Source organism: Phoca vitulina, unplaced genomic scaffold, assembly GCF_004348235.1.
Source record: "Phoca vitulina isolate PV1807 unplaced genomic scaffold, GSC_HSeal_1.0 scaffold70, whole genome shotgun sequence".
Classification (NCBI taxonomy): Eukaryota; Metazoa; Chordata; class Mammalia; order Carnivora; family Phocidae; genus Phoca; species Phoca vitulina.
In genome coordinates this window covers 5401836-5419416 of record NW_022589773.1, presented here as the reverse complement: position 1 = coordinate 5419416, position 17581 = coordinate 5401836, and the positions used below count along the sequence as shown (strand labels likewise).

The 17581-nt window shown below is 41.2% G+C and overlaps 1 protein-coding gene across 11 annotated transcripts in view; it reads right to left on the bottom strand.

The window, feature by feature from the left end:
* The window catches only part of AOPEP (aminopeptidase O (putative)), a 337732-nt gene that overhangs the window by 279746 nt on the left and 40405 nt on the right, over positions 1-17581 (bottom strand). For all 11 annotated transcript variants that reach the window (XR_004297944.1, XR_004297945.1, XM_032392876.1 and 8 more), the window contains one exon: positions 8837-9003. Coding sequence is in view for 9 of the 11 variants with exons in the window: in XM_032392876.1 (XP_032248767.1) it covers positions 8837-9003 (167 nt within the window). In the remaining 2 variants the exon portion in view is untranslated. The remainder of the gene's footprint in view (positions 1-8836; positions 9004-17581) is intronic.

Below are 17581 nucleotides of genomic sequence, written 5' to 3'. Positions count from 1 at the left end.
CCCCTTAAACTTAAGTACCAAGTGGGTACTAGACACCAAATCCTACTGCTCCAGATGGTCACAGATACACTTTCGAACTTTACTCACAGGAGAAAACCCATAAATATCAAGCCTAAGACAAAAATCCACAGCAAAAAGAATAGGAACACGCCTGCCGGAGTCATCATTATCCAAAAGAAATCATGATGACTCTCCCAGATGCCAAATATGGTTAAGTTCAGCATGAGGAGGGCAAGCAAGAACTAGTCAAAAGCAAATCACAAACTGCCAAAGATTTGGAAAGTGCCCGGGCCTGATGTGAGACTTTATGAGGGGGGTAACAGAGAAAAACAGTCTCAATCACCAGTAGCTTTCTAAAGAGAAAAGATGAATGCATTCACTCGTACTCCTACCCCTTGAAACATAATGTATGTGCCCAGAATAACATTTCCTCAGTTCTAGAAACAAGGAGCTTTTCTACTTTGCATTCTCTCTTTGTGGTGAAAACTCTTAATCATAACCATTCCTAAATGTCTTTTACGTTACTATTTCCTTATACGTAATTCCTGCTCGCATACTGTGGGAGCAGTCTAAATAGTATTGCTCATTTTGAGCCATCAAGAGGGAAGAAAGTTGGCTTTCAATTGCACACAGGAGGGTCTGGACCCTGAAATCTCGGCTTTTTCCTGGAATTTCCCACACAAAGTCAAGAGCGAGAATGTCAGAGAGTTGGTCTATTGGGCAGGCCAGAGTAGCGTTTTGCCCAGGATGAAGTAATGTCTACAGTCTCTTACTTTTGCACAGAAAAATGAAATCAGATACTATGTGAGGGCACACAGAGTTTTTAACACCTTTCACTTGTTCATATGCTTCTTCTCTTACATTTGTAAGGAGCTTAAGTTAGTTTTGCTCATTTACTTGAGGCTTTCCATAAAAAATAAGTGGAATGTTTTATTTTTCTAGGAAGTAGGAATACACTAAATTAGACCCTGCAAAAATAAAATAACACTAAACAAAAGAATTGCCAAACAGGGAAAAACAGGCTGTAGTATGCCAGTTTTTTCTTTTAAAATCTATTGAGCCTAGAGAAAAGGCATATAAACTCTAAGCAGAAGCATAACTGCAGAAATGACCCGGAAATCATTTTTACTATTCAGTAGTGCTTTTAAATGCTCCCTCCATGAACATATTACTTCTATCTGATTACACAGAACACATTTATTCAACCAAGTATCGAGCACCTATTACATACAAAGCACTTTTTTGGGCGTGGGGTCTCTGTGCTTAATAGTCGAGCTACATTTCGGCAGGGAATATAGGCCGATGATAACACACAGGCTAACATTTCTGCCCGCCCGAATGAAATTATGCTAAGGAAGTTAAATAATAAAGGAGCCAAACAAGTCAATCTAAATCTATAGCTTTGATGTAGCCTCCTTGAAAAAAAGGTGGGTGACTTCTGAGCTAATAAAATTCTTATGATGGTCATCAAGCTACAATCTAAACCATTAGCCTTCTTTTAATAAACAGCTAGGAGGAATGATTTCCCCCATGTAGCAAGAACTCAGAGGTCCGTCTTCTGATTTCCGTCCCCTGCCGAAGGGCTGCTGTCATTTCTGTCGCTGGTATCTGCCTCATTACATTATGCTGCTCCCAGGTGCTTTGCTTTTTTCGGGAAATCAGCTGGCGCCCGGCAAATGTGCTAATCACGTCGATGTGTTATTGTGATGGAAACTGTGACTTGTGGGTCGGGTTTTCGGCTAGTGTTTTCAAGGACAGCTCATCGTTTTAAAAGGGCACTGTGCAGAGTGGAGGTCCTAGGAGACCAATCTACGATCTAGAAAACATAACTTGGAAAGGAAGTAGTATCATCTTGTAGCCACATACTCTTTTCCTCTAAGGAGTGCAGGGATATTTGGAGACATTATTCCATCCTCAGGGTCTGGCAAAGAGCTCTGTTAGTACTCTTTCCTGGTTGTCCTTTGAAAAAACCCAGCTGTGGACTGCAGGGGAACTGCAATATTAGGCATAGAGTTTTTTCCTAGTCTAGCTCAATCCTCCCTCCATTTAAATTGGTAAAGTCTGCTCCATGATATCGTGTAAGGATAAGTAGTATGAATGGAAGCCCATGCTGTTGCATAAGTATAAGTGGTATGAACATAAGCAAATCGCAATTAGCATCTGCTTCGTTACAACTCTGCCCTGAATTGGTAATTCTGAAAAAAAGATTCACAGATATATTCCTATAAGTATGAATATGTTCCATGGAAATTTTAATGTCAATTCTTGTGTTAATTTTTTTATAATCTTCAACTAGACAGACAATGACAGACAGATACCAAAGGGGTCAGAAGGCTTTTTTTCTGTAAAGGGCTAGTCAGCAAATATTTTAGGCTTTGCAGGCCATATAGTCTTTATTGCAACAGTTCAGCTCTGCTACTGCAGCATGAAAGCAGCCATAGGCAATGGCCATGTTCCAATAAAACTTTATTTACAAAAACAGGCAGTGGGCCGGATTTTGCAAGCAGGCTGGATCATCCAGATATAACTGAGGACTACCAAACAACTTCAGAGTTCACATCTGAATTAGTGTATAGGACTGCACAGGGACATGCAGCGCTGCTTTAACTATTGAGAGATAATGAGAAAAGAACATAAGGTTGTTGTTTTTGGTGAGTAAAGGCTAGATGACATCACAGTATGCTGTGTAAACAAAAGCTTTATAACACATGAAAGAAAAGTGGTGGAGAACAAGATCATCACGTGGCTCAGGGTAGAAGAGATACCAATAAGCTCAACAGAACCTTCATGAAGCTGTCAGCACTACATTCATATTGTGAGGGACAATTTCATTTCAGCAAAATATTAATCTTTACATTAAAATTGAGTTGCTTATTTGAATTTTATTGATTTAATAGTTTGGTCTATGTTTAATTTATATTTTATCTTGGCTTTATAGATGTGTAAGAGTTATTATATAATATTATTATATTATAATATGTAATATTACACATATAATATATAAGAGTTTATGCCTAGTCTTGTATTTATACTTTCTAAAATATCATTCTAATACAAATAATTTAAGTGAACTCCAGTGAATCAGATTTTTTTTTCCCCTTTGGAAAGATAAATAATGCTCAACTTTGAGAAACACTGCTAAACACAAGCCTTTACATGGGAACTGCAGGGCCAAATCATGAATGAGGAAGAATGTAGCCTTGGTGAAGCGAGGCTAGGGAGAGCCACACAGCATCGTGGGAGGTGTAGGCAACACAAGTAAACCACAATACATAGCCATGGAGTCTGGAGGAGTCCGGCCAGTGCCTGCTTGAGATTGTCGTGTTCATGTACTCAATCAATTCAGCATGTCACGGAACCACGTAAGGAGGGTAGAGTGAGTCCAGCAGAATTTCATTAGACAAGTGGCAAGGAGACAGCGGAGCCTGGATACAGGAGCTGTGTGCTTCAGTAACCTCTCACGTGATGAACGGAGAGAGGGTTTCAGGCAGCACACAAGCAGACAGTGAATGGAATGAAGGGAAATCCACAGACTTTCTCCTGTCTGTTGGTACATACCAGAGAGGAAAGCCATGAGCACTAAGAAAAAATACTCAAAATAAAGGTCAAAGAAAACATTGTTCTAAGGACTCAGAGGAAGAACAAAGCCTCAGAAATCAATTTACTACAGAAATGAAAACAAGCCTAGGAAACTGGCATTCCCATTATGATACACGACATAACTTCTATGAAAAAGTAGTAAAAAGCCATGAGAAGACAACAGGCTGAGACAGTGTAACAGAGTAAGACCAAAAGACAACAAAGTAACAAGATAAAAAATATGAGGAAGGGTTGCAAGATACTGTTACAGTAACAACTTAAATCTGTAATGTAATTACTAAAAAACAAAATGTCTCTATAGAAAATTAGTGTTACAGATTATAAGTAAAACATGAAAAGGCAAGGGGCGCCTGCGTGGCTCAGTCGGTTGGGCATCTGCCTTCAGCTCAGGTCATGACCCCGGGGTCCTGGGATGGAGCCCCGCATTGGGCTCCCTGCTCAGCAGGGAGTCTGCTTCTCCCTCTCCCTCTGCCTCTCCCCACTGCTCCTACTCTCTCACTCACTCACTCTCTCAAATAAATAAAAATCTTAAAAAAGAAAGAAAATTAAAGAAAAGAAAAGGCAAGCCATACGGACTGGGAGAATATATTTGCAATACACACATCTGACAAAGGGCTTGTATCTAGAGTATATAAAGTAGTCCTACAATCCAATAATAAAACAACCTAAAAACCCACATTAAGTAAATGAGTAAGTGACTTGAAGAGATGTTTTTTAAAGGAAGATATAAGAACGTACAGTAAGTACATGAAAAGTTGCTCACCATCACTAGTCATCAGAGAAATGCAAACTAAAACCACAAGGAGATAGTATTTTACACCCAGCTGGAGGGCTAAAATTAAAAGGACTGACAACACCAAGTGTTTACAAGGATGCACAGCAGCTAGACTCTCCTACATTGCTAGTGGAATATAAAATGATTCAGTCCCTTTGGAACTAGTTTGGCAGATACTTACAAAGCTAAAATATACATATATGATCCAGCAATTGCACTGTTGGGTTTTTACCCAAGAGAAATGAAAATCTATATCCACAAAAAGGCTTATACATGAATATCCACAGCATATTTTTTTGTGATGGCCAAAAACAATTCAAATGTCTCTCAGGAGGTGAGCAAATTAAAAAAAACAAAAAAACAAAACAAAACAAAACAAAAACTGCAGTTTACTCATATAATTGGTGACTATTCATCAATTTCTTTATTTAAAAAAAAATTTAAGTAAACTCTACCCCAACATGGGGCTCAAACTTAAAACCCTGAAATCAGAGTCACATGCTGAGCCAGCTAGATGCCCCCATTAATTTCTTTAAAAGAGAATAAACTATTGCCACCTATAACAATATGGATGCATGTCACAAACATGTAGAGCCAAAGAAGCCTGACACAAAAAAGTACACACAGAATAACTCCATTTATATGAATCCACAGGAGAGGTAAAAGTAAACTACAGATACAGAATTCAGATCAGTGGTTGACTAATATGGGGTTAGGGGACAGATGGCAGAGGCACAGGGAATTTCCAGGGTACCAAACATAGTCTACATCTTCATCGGGATGCTGATTAATTACATACGTGTATATATTTGTCAAACCTCATGAACAAGACTTAAACTGTGTGCATTTTATTATATGTAGGTTATACTTTAATAAAGTTGATTTTTAAAAAATGGTACCCACAACTAGCTACGTTCTAGGAAGTTTTAAATTACATAAATAAAAAAAATTCTACGAGTCTCTAGGCAGGAAAATCAGACTACTTTCAGAGAATAAAAAAAAAAAAAATACCAGATTTCTCCTCAGAAATTCTAAGGGATGATAATGAAAACGTTTACAGTCAATTTAAGAGGGAAAAAAAGTCTTAAGAATTTTATACCTAGCCAAGGATTGTTCATAACTGAATATAACAAAAAACCAACCTAAATATGGGAGGGCTCAGAAAATATACCACATATCCACCCTTCCAGAAAAAAAAATACTGGGGCACCTTGATGGCTCAGTCGGTTGAGCATCTAACTCTTGATATTGGCTCAGGTCATGATCTCAGAGTTGTGAGATCAAACCCTATGTTGCGCTCCATGCTGGGCATGGAGGCTACTTGGGATTCTCTCTCCCCCGTTCCTTCTGCCCCTTCCCCCCCTAAAAATACATATATATAATAATATATATATATATAAGCCATTTCCCAGTTGAGAGATGATTCAAACTTAAGGGCTCAAAAATAAAGAAAGTCTAAATACTTACTACAAATACGTTTTGAAACTGAACAAAAATATAAACAGGAATTGTAATTCCTAGAAGAGAAGATATAAGACAAAAACAAAGTATAAAGATAATATCAGTCCCAAGCTACAAACTGTATTAATTAAAACTGGGGAATGTGAGTGAGGGAAGATGAGAGAAGTAAATGCCCATTAAGTTTATTATTTGATTTAGACCCAAGTCAAGAGCTATCGGTTAACTAAATTGTGAAACAGCCATTTATGGAATACTCTGTAGTCATAAAAATAATGAGGAAGCTCTTTATTATGTTCAGATATGAAATTAGCTATAAGATAAATTTATTCTAAAGGAGAAAGCAAAATACAAAAACAATGTGTATAGCATGCTATGATTTGTGCAACAAAAAAGGAAAAACTATACTATACACAAAAGAAATTGGTCACCTTGATTGCCTTAAGGGGCAGTTCCTGGGTAGCTGGAAATTAGGAGCAAAAAGAAGACTTTCTTGCAATTTTCTTGTCCTTTGCTCATTTGTAAAGAAGCCATGTATTTGTGACCCATTTTTTTAAAATAACATTTTTAAATGTATTATTTGTTTTGTTTTGTCTTGACTTGGAGAATCAAGTTAACACTCACTGAAGACTCCAGTACATGCATAAATCTAGTTTCTAATAAAGGAGATATCACAAATCAAAAGAGTATACTTATCATGATGAGTGCTGAGTAATGTATAGAATTGCCGAATCACTAGACTGTACACCTGAAACTAATGTAACAGTGTATGCTAACCATACTGGAATTAAAATAAAAACTTAATTTTAAAAAAGGAGATTTTAGGGGCGCCTGGGTGGCTCAGTTGGTTAAGCGGCTGCCTTCGGCTCAGGTCATGATCCCAGGGTCCTGGGATCGAGTCCCACATCGGGCTCCCTGCTCTGCAGGGAGCCTGCTTCTCCCTCTCCCTCTGCCTGCTTCTCTGCCTACTTGTGTTCTCTCTCTATCTCTCTGTCAAATAAATAAATAAAATCTTTAAAAAAATAAAAAAATAAAAAAATTAAAAAAGGAGATTTTACAAGTTAGCAAAGATCTAATAAATGATCTTGGAGCAAATGGTTTCCTATTTGGGGAAAAAAAAAAAGTTTAGTTCTCATTTCACAACCCTGACCAAATAAACTGCCAAGAGATTAGAGAGTTATATTACAAAAATTAAACTGAAACTTAAAAATATTAGAACAAAACAGGTGAATCTCAGAACAGCAAAAAACTTTCTAAGAGAAACTTGACAGGTTTCACTACATAAAAATTAAAATCTCCTATAAATCAAAAACATTATATGAAATTAAAAGGCATACTATAAATGGGGTACAATACTTTCCACAAACATCATAAGAGATTAATATCTTTATTTTATTTTATCCTTTTATGTAGGAGACTAGCTTACAGATTTACTTAATGTAAGTCTGTGACAAGAGGAGCCCCCAGAAGGAAACGAAGACCAGAAGAAACCATTTGCCAGTGCACTTTTCTGCTGCCTTTGATGAAGAGTGGACAGTCAACTCAGGAACAGCAAGAGGGAAGAGATGCATAGGAGAAGGTATGCGGGGAGGTGCTCGGAGCTTCCATGCTTTCTCCCAGCATCTTCACATTTAGCAACCTGGAAGCTCCAATATCTTTATTTTTTTTAAGAGCCATTCAAATTAAAAGATGAAACAAACTTATGAAAGCCTCACTAAGGCCTCAGAATAAAAATGGGCAAAAGAAGTAAAGAGTTAATGACTATGGTTAAGAAACGTCAGAGGACAAGTGGAACTTCATTGATGATTGAAATAATCCAATTAAAGAGAGACCTTCTCTTGCTGAACAGACAGGTGATGCTCTCGGTAACTGGGACCCTCATAGCTACTCATGGGAGGGTAATTGGTACCTTTCTGGAAAAGAACTTGAAAAATGTACAAACATGTTCAAAACCTTTGACTCAATAATTCTCATTTTATACAAACTATCTCCTCAGGAGTTTAATACAATATAATAAGAAAAAAAAAAAACCTGGAAACAATAAAAATGTCTAATAATATGGAAACATTACATAAAATCTGATATGCCCATACAAGAAAATTATTATGCAGACAATAAAATCATATTTTTGAAAAATACATAGTGACCTGGAAAACATTCAAGATATATTCAAGTGAAATAAGTGGAATATAAAACTGTTATATGCTAGGATGACCGTTTTGAAATGATAACATGTAGTATACATATAGATTTTAAATAATGGAGGGAAATGAAGCAAAATGTTAGCAACCATTTTCTCTAAAATTATTTTTTATTACTTTTGCTTTTCTATAAATGTTAAAAGAGTTTCTATAATAAGTACATGGGAGGAGACACAATATTTTAAATGAAGAAATAACACAATTAGAAAAATTTTACCTGGAGTTAACACGCTCTGGATCTCAACTGAAAAAGTTAATTATTGCAATAAGCAAGTGATTCGCAGACAAAACCTTGATGCATTAGCACTTGCCTCCCATCTTTCTTACACACCTTTGGTTCAGAGCCAAATGGGCAAACAGTGTGCAGAACAGATGCCTCAGCAGGACAACTCCAGGGGGCCAGCCAACAGGAAGGAGCTCTACTGCCTGGGATAATGAATAACCTTACTGAACTACCGACAAGTTAACTGTAATGAATGGTGTTTCCATGACACACTTGCCTGCCCCAAAGTCTTCAACCAGGACCACCCACTTAAGGCCCACAAACCACCAGGTGAAAGCAACTCCTAAAATAATCTAGGAATTGATAACTCTGGCATGAAGAGCCCCCCATCCCATGTCCCGACTCCCAAGTGCCCCTCCCCATCCCCTGCTATTTTCTCTGGCAAAATGTTTTTAGTATGTTCATTCCAACCCAACTTATAAAGGAGCTCTTTAAAGTTGAGAAAAACATTGCGTACTGGATCCCTGGGTCCAGCATGTGTGCACTACAGAAAGAAGCACAGGAACACATGTACAGTACCTTCCCGAAGCTGTGTTGGCTTGGCAGAATTTTCCCCACTCATTAAAACAACAAAAGATGCAGCTGCTCGAACTGTAGCCTGCCATGTTGACATGGCAACGGGTGGCTCCTGGCATGGAAAAAGGGCCCTGTTGTTTATGGGAGATCCCATAGTATAAACACATGGCCTGCATAAGAAAGACAAAGAAACAAAAGGGGGGAATCTTTAAATGAGTTGTCACTTTTCTCACCACCATGGTAGTGAAGGTTAAGTTGAGCTTTCAAAGAGAAAACATTTGAGGCTTTGTAGCTGACTGGTTTCAAAGCATTTTGAACTGAAACTGCCAAGGGCTGGCTATGTGAATAGTCGAATAGTAATTTCTCCCAAATGAATTACTTAAATATGTAAAGAGAGGTTTTTTTTTTAAAGGGAAAAATATTTTTTTGGATAAAGCTTTAAATACTAGTCTGCCAATTTAAAATTTATACTACCCTTGCCCCTCCCCTTAGGCTCTTACACCTTCAAAAGAAAAGAAGTTTGAGAGACATTCTTACAAACCTTTTGGAAAACATTCTGGAAAAGAAAATATGTTTGGAGATATATTAATGCTTGGAAAAACAAGCTGGTGGTCTCAAATCCAGTTGCTGGCGGACAAATACCCCCAATCTTGGAAACCACCATCTCAAATGGAACCCTTGTGGGAAACCTTGTGTGGAGGCCAAGAACAGGGGTTGGGCATATAAACAGGACTGTAGGTCACAACAACCGGGCTTGTGATGGGAAGGCCAAGTGTAGAGTCATTACAAACCGAGTGTAGGCAGAGGTATGACGTTAGGGCTCGTTCTGCTACAATTAAAAATTACAAACCCACCCATACCAAGAATGATCCTTTCTGTGATTAAGTCAGAGGACAGCGACGGTAAAGATCTATGAGATCAAAAGAACCCATTCTTTTGACACCATAGAGTTGAAGGCACAAGGGTGACCCTCAGGAAAATGTCTTAAGAAAATGTCTCCACTTTTTGCTTTTCAGGAATTATGACAAATACGATGTAGTTTTAATCAGCTTGATTTATAGAGCAAATGAATAGAGCACAGCACTAACTCTCTTGGGTAAACTGGTTTTCCTTTTTCATTAGCATCATTATGACTGAACATTTATTGTGTTCCTAAAACGTGCAGGAACACACAGAATGCTGGTCCTACTCCGTCAGGGCCCAGTAAGGAAAAGACACACCAGTCTGGATCTTAACAAACAGGTGATTTAGGGGGCTGGCGATCCAAGTGATAGAAGAGCTGAGAAGCCAAACGGGGGAAAGTGAGGCAACCCAGGGATCCAACCCAGGGATCAGCCCGTGGTAAGTAGCTGCTATGGGTCCTCTGGCAGAAGCCAGAGTCACGGTGGGGACTGTCCAATGGGCGCTGGAACCAGAGAAGACTAAGTCACTGCTGGAGATGCCAAGGGAAATAGGGAGGGGGAAAGAAATACCTTGTTTCTCACCAACTCTTGCTCTCAAATTTTCCCCCACTGCACTACATGGGCCAAACTTAGTAGGAAGCAGAAGACAGGGGAGCCTGGGAAATGAGGTTCCTTGCCATCCAGAGATCACAACGAGAGCAGAAATTGGACCTCAGAGCAAACAGGCTGTTGCAATCTACCTATCCTAGCACTGTACATGCTATGATAACTCGCAGGTTTAATACAGGGCAGGGAAAGATTAGAGATTCAGGAGACTGTAGTCCTGGCCAACTTTTTAAATGACTTGACCTCTGTGAGTCACATGTCAAATGCAGATGGGAGGCAGAGAGCTGACCTCTATCCTGGGCCATAAACCTATCATTCTGATCCCAAGATTATAAATCTAAGAACAAAAGTAAATTTTCATAGAAGACCCAGAATCTCCCACCAATGAGTTCTCAACTCCCACCTTAGTCGCCTGGGGCCCTTGGTCAACTGACTCAATCTTGGTTAACCGTGCAGCCTCAGGCTGTTGAAGAACCTAATGAGGAAGCCTACTAGGGTTGATTCCTCCCAGGTGGGGCTGCTAGTGGTGGGTGCATGATGGGAGGGGTGCTGTCGCAGCTCAAGTAATTAAGGTATGCCTACTTCTGAAAATTCTAACTATTAAGTGTTTTGCTTTATCCCCAAAAGCCCATCTTAGACAAGGATCTCAAGGAGGAAAAGTATCATCAGTGGAAACAGGGTGTATTCCCACTGGCCAAATGGCAGGTGTAACTCCTGCTTCCTCTGACAATGGCAGATACTGAGAATCGAGGCTGTCTTTCTCACTGAAGCAGAATGGATCCCCCAACTTTTCTCAGTTCAAGAGCTCTACTTCCAATCTAAGTAGCCACTTCTGATCTAAGTAGACTCGTGGAGTTAAACTATTTGTGAGACTTACAAGGAAGCTGCAGATGCTTGCCTAGATAGAGATTTCCTAAGACTTTCTCTACCTCAGGCAAAAAGGGGAGCTAACCTCATATCATGGTCTTAAGTCCCAGTGATGTGGGGTACAAAGACAGAAGGAAATGTAGATAAAATTAAATGTCCTTATAACCTGCAGCCCATTGACAAATACTTGAGACAGGCAGAGAATGACATTCCTCCAGAAACTCCCAAGGGTCTTAATGTTAATGCTTTGCTAGAGGGAAAAGCAACCTTAGCTTGACAATAGCTAGGCCTCCAGGATCCTGTGAGTCTTCTCTAGCATATGAAAGTCCTTTTGGAAACTTCCCTTTGTCTTTAATTACCCCAACTCCAAGTATATAATCAGCCATTCCTCACTACCCAAGTGCAGCCCTTTCTGCCCAGGGTCTTGTCTCTGTGCTTTATTTATTTTTTAAATTAATTTATTTATTTGAGGGTGGGGCGAGGGAGAGGGAGAGAAACTCAAGCAGACTCCACACTGAGCCCTGACGCAGGGCTTGATCCCACGACCCTGAAATCAGACCTGGGCTAAACCAAGAGTCGGACACTTAACCAACTGCGCCACCCAGATGCTCCCTGTACCCGTACTTTAATTAAACCACCTTTTTGCACCAAAGAGGTCTCCAGAATTCTTTCTTGGCCGTTGGCTCTGAACCCCAACATTTCCACATTAGGTCAAGTCTGAAAACACCTGTGCTCTCTTGCTGTTGTGCTCAGCACCTGGTTTCTGTAGGGTGACTCTGTTGTTACAGATCTTCCCCTTCCCTGCAGAGGGAATGAATCCTCCCTGAAAGGCTGGCTTGCCAACAGGTTTGCTCTCCTTCTCCCTATATATAAAGTTGCATTCGGCCTGTGCCCTCAGGTATGTGGTCACCAAGGCTTCCCCCATCAGCCTCCACACCTCCACAATCAGATTTAAGATGAGGTCATATCTGAGAAACACAGCAGAGGAAGAATCAGATGGACTTAGTGTGTTGCTGAAGGAGAGGGAGAAGGAAAGCCTCTCTGAGGCAGCTGGCCTCTAAGTTGGCCCCCAATGCCCCCTGCCTCCTGGTATTCATATCCTTATGGAGTACCCTCGCACATTGTACCAGGGTTGGTCTGTGTGACCAATAGGATATGGCAGAACAGATGTCGCTTCTGAGAACAGAGAATTTAAAAATCTGTGCCTTTCATTTTAGGGGTTCTTCTCTCTATCACTTGCTCTGGGGGGAATCCAGCTGCCATGTCAAGACAGTACTCAAATAGGCTACGGAGGGGCCCATGTGCTAGAAAGAGAGACCTCTGGCCCACAATCAGTGAGGACCTGAGCCTGTCGACAACCACGCAAATGCATTTGGAAGAGAATCTTCCAGCTGCGGTCAAGCCTTGAGATGCATGTGGCCCTGACAGATAGCTGACTGCAACCTTGTAGGAGATCCTGAGCCAGAACCACCCAGTTAAGCTGTTCCTGGATTCTTTTTTTTTTTTTTTTTTTTTAAGATTTTATTTATTTATTTGAGACAGAGAGAATGAGAGAGAGAGCACATGAGAAGGGGGAGGGTCAGAGGGAGAAGCAGGCTCCCTGCCGAGCAGGGAGCCCGATACGGGACTCGATCCAGGGACTCCAGGATCATGACCTGAGCCGAAGGCAGTCGCTTAACCAACTGAGCCACCCAGGCGCCCCGTGTTCCTGGATTCTTAACCCTCAGAAACCATGTGAGATAATAAATGTTTGTTCTTTTAAGCTATTAAGTTTGGGGTGATTTGTATGCAGCAATAGATAACAGAATTTTCTCAGGTTTCTGGCTCAGGTGATAAGATGGATTGTGAAGCAATTAAATAGGAAAGTCAAGATGACAAGCAGGATCACAGGAAGGGACAAGGGAGAAGGAGAGTCCCTATTTAATTTGTGCATACAGGGCTTTGCACACCCTATGGCAGAGGACATTGTATGGACACAGAGATCATTCTTTTCTAAAGTACAAAGAGTATAGTGTTCAGCAATGGGACTGAGTGTCTGAAATTGGACCGATCACAGAAAATTGAGGAATGATGGGTTTATGAACTGAGTATTGATGCTGCCCGCAGATTTGAGTCTGGGTACCACCCACAAATCAGGGAGTGTGTGTGGGAGGAAATCCTCCCATTGGCTGGATATTTAAAAAGCATGTTATCACCATCCTTTCCCCTCCCATTCTGGATTTTTTCCCCTCTGAGTGGTCTAGTTCTAGATATTTCGTTCTAGAGTTCTGTCCTGACCCCCCTGGCATCCTCTCAAAGGCTCTTTCTACCAGACTGTCCCTGGGCACCTGAATTCTCGCACCGCACCGTGGGGATTAGTTACCTGGCCAGGCCCCCAAGAAGTTGTCGCCTCCCAGCCCCCTACTGTCCTCACAATTCTCTTCTGCGACCTCCTCTTTACGCCGCTGGGCATCCTTGCTGCTAAAATCTATGTGTGTTCTTTCTCGCTTTCTGTAGAGGCTGGAGCAATGGAATGTAGAGCAAGGCAAAAGAGCCCAGAGTGACCACCTGGCTGAATACAAACGGGCCCATCAGGCCACCCACCTCAAAATATCCATAAGCCCTAACAAACCAATGGGCTACTTACAACCAGGCACAGGTACCAAAAAATGGAAAATTCCATACATCCCCATACCTCCTCACCTTCCCCCTTTAAGTCCAGCCCCACCCACCACCTCCTGGCAAACAGTCTCTCCTTTGCGGTCCTGCCTGCCGCCTCACCCTCGTAGTGCATTCAATAAACTGCTTGCTCCTTTGTTCTGCCTCCAGAGAATTCTGCACCGCCTGTGCCACCAGTCCCCACCCGAGAGGGACGCCCCACATCTGGGGGCCCCCATCGGAATGGGAGAGACACCACACTTCCCTCTGGTCTCCAGAGCTGTAACTCTGAAAGTGTAACAGCCCCATCTATAAATATAGCCACGCCTGATACAAGACTCAATCGTTTTCTCACTGGAATGTTTTCACAAATAGGAAAATAATCACCTAGGCAAAATTTCTTGAAAACGCAGATTACCTTCCTGCTCCCAGCCTACTCCTTTCTTGGCCTTTTCCCCTTTCTCAGTTGCAGCCTCCCTCCTTCCTTCCCAACAAGCCCACACCAAGCACCAATGACTTCATAAGCAATGGCCTTTGGAGCTTTTACAACCTGATATCCTTATGCATGTCACACAACCTAGTGTAAAGTTAAGTGACTATATATATTTTATTTATTTGTGAGAGAGAGAGAGCACAAGCAGGGGGAACAGCAGGCAGAGGGAGAAGCAGACTCCTTGCTGAGCAAGGAGCCCGATACGGGACTCGATCCCAGGACCCCGGGATCATGATCTGAGCCGAAGGCAGACGCTCGACCAGCTGAGCCACCCAGGCATCCCAAGTGACTATATTTTTAACAGAGATGAAAACGTAACCTCTGGATAAAACTCTAGTGGTGGAATTTGAGGCATCTGACAAAAAAGTGGGGAATGGGTGAACGTAGGGACTTCACTGAGTCATAAAAATCATACTCCCCACATGGTGATTCAAGAATCAAGATGGCTCCCATCATACACACCTACAAATGAGAACTACAGAGAGCTGATTTCCTGTCCCCACACCCTGTGCCCCAAGAGGGGAGGAAAATCTATGCGCATTTATAAATACGCTCTGCAGCTATCTGGATGTGTAATCACTGAAGTAAATGCAGCTGTGTTTATTCAACATGCACAGCCTTGCACCTCGGCCATGTTGCTAAAATGCTTGTGGGACAGATGTGCAGGCGCCAGCCTCCAATGCTCATAACTTCATTATTTCCAGACTCAATAATTCCTTCCAGCACACAGAGGAAAACTCTCTCACACCAGGGCTCATCCCACATGCCCTGGGATAAGCCACCCAATGAAAGGCTCCCTGGGGAGCTCAGTTAAACTACATAGGACACTGTAGGGGGTGGGGAGGACACTGAAAAATCAGAAAGAAAATGGAAAGACAGCGTGAGAGCAGACCCATGACTTGCTGCCATTAAAGAACTTCTAAACTGAGGAAGAACTTGTCAGAATAGCTACTACCTCAGCTTGATACATGTTTGTGTGTTCGTGCAGTGATTAAACAAGGACGAGACACACTAACTATGCTGCTATGGTCTGAATGTGTCCCCCTCAAATTCCTATGTTGAAATCCTAATGCCGATTTGACTGTTGGGATTAGGAGGTAGGCCCTCTGGGAGGTGCTTAGGTCACATGAGGACGAGGATCTTATGAATGAGATTGATGCCCTTATAAAAGAAGCCCAACAGAGCTCCTTAGCCCCTTCCCCCATGTGAGGACACAGCCAAAAGTCAGCAGCAGTTTGCAACCCAGAAGAGGGCTTTCATCAGAGCCTGACCATGCTGGCACCCTGATCTTGGACTTCCAGCCTCCAGGAACAGTAAGAAATAAATTTGTGGTATTTTGTCATCATAGCCCAAATGGACTAAGACATACACCTTCCAAGGTAAGAGGTCGGTGAACACTCACATGCTTGCTCATTTTCTTAAGGAGCCATCCATAAAGAAAACTTGTAGGGGATTGATTCAAAAATATATTTTATTTCTCTTCAGTTGACAACTACATGCATTTGTCTTTTTTGCAGTCAGTGTGAAAAGGGGGTTATTCTTAATTTAAAAAATGTTTGACGTTCCACCACTTTCCATAAAATCACCCATTTTCAGAGACTTGGTACCACCATTCAGTGACTGGGGAGAGGGCTGCCTCAGGAGAAGCAGGCAGGAGGTGATGAGATGAGCCCAGAGCTGCCATGGGTGTGGCTTGGTTGGATGTTTTCCCACAATAAAGTACTGATCTGGTCACTGGAGGCCAGGAGGCCACAGATGTGACATTTCTGTGAGTCCGATTCTTTTAGAAAACTTGCCTGGTTTACAAAGTCTTCAGGCCTCCTCCAATTCCTTAACATCTCTTCTCCTTCCTGCACCTGATCTTTTGTAAGACTCCATGTTCTCATTAAACCCAAGTTACAAGCAAGCAACCCTCTTGCTTTCTGTGCCACAAAAACCAAGAGGCAGACTACTAAAGTAGGAAATGTCAACTCTGACTCACTCTCTCTCCGCAACTCTACACACAGACCTTCCTTATTATATTCTCCTTCATGGCACAATTACCAAAACTGGGATCCCCAAATCATACTGGACATATGGCAGGTGCAAGGAGAATGCTGCTTGAGCTCAGATTTTGTGAACAAAATGAACTGGACTGAATGGAAGTGGCTTTGAGTCAGAAATTCACCACTTTTTTTTCAGCACAGTGCTTTGGGTGCAAAACAGGCAAGCTGTTTATAAAGGCAAAGACAGTATTTCCCATTTGGAAGTCTCATCTGGAGATCTTAAGATGAAATCTCTTTTTAACACTCGAGAAAATTAAGCCCCAGAGATGTAAAAGGCCTTATCTGAAGTCACACAGCTAAGGGGCAGCACAACTCAGACGAGTATTCTGGTCTCCTGGCTCTCACTTTCCAGGTTCTTTCCAACACACTATGCTCTTTGGTTATGTCATTGTGATTTGTTATTTTCTACTGATGTTTGGTTATTCAGGGTTTTTCTATTTGGTTGGTTAGTCATTTGGGTTACTTGTGTAAATTAAGACAGTCCATCATTGCCTTTTCTCCTGTGACTTATCTGGGATTCTGGTAAATAGAGGTAGATCTAGAATCAAGGGGAGAAAGGCTAAAATAGAACCCTTCTAAACATTTTCAAGTTTGGGATTATCAATTCCTCCTGTAATCTTACAATGATATTATAGCATTAATGTGTACTTCCACTTCAGTTCTCATAAATTTTGTATTGGTTTCTTGAAGCAGGAAAAAAAAAATGGATTAACTGTAGAAATGTTCCTTTTAGACCTGAAATCTTCCCAAAGATCTTCTGCTCATTCTTTTCAAACTTTCCTTTATAGCGAGATATTAAGCAATGAAACTATTTTCATGGGGGAAGAAAAAAACCATGTTTTAACATCTGGTTTTGATGTCAAACTAAAAATACTCCAAAAGTCTACATCTTCCTTGGTCCAATAGCTAAGTAATAAACATAATAGAGAAAAATCATTCTCTTTAGTATTTTGCCAACTTCATCCTGGTCTTGTCTAAAACAACATCATACTGATTTAAGGAACTTAAAATTTTTAATATTACTTTAAATTATAATGTATTTTCTTAGTCAGTTTCCTTATCTTTAACGATGATCCAAGTAAGTGGAGTTTTAAAAATGAATTTCCTGGGCGCCTGGGTGGCTCAGTTGGTTAAGCGACTGCCTTCGGCTCAGGTCATGATCCTGGAGTCCCTGGATCGAGTCCCGCATCGGGCTCCC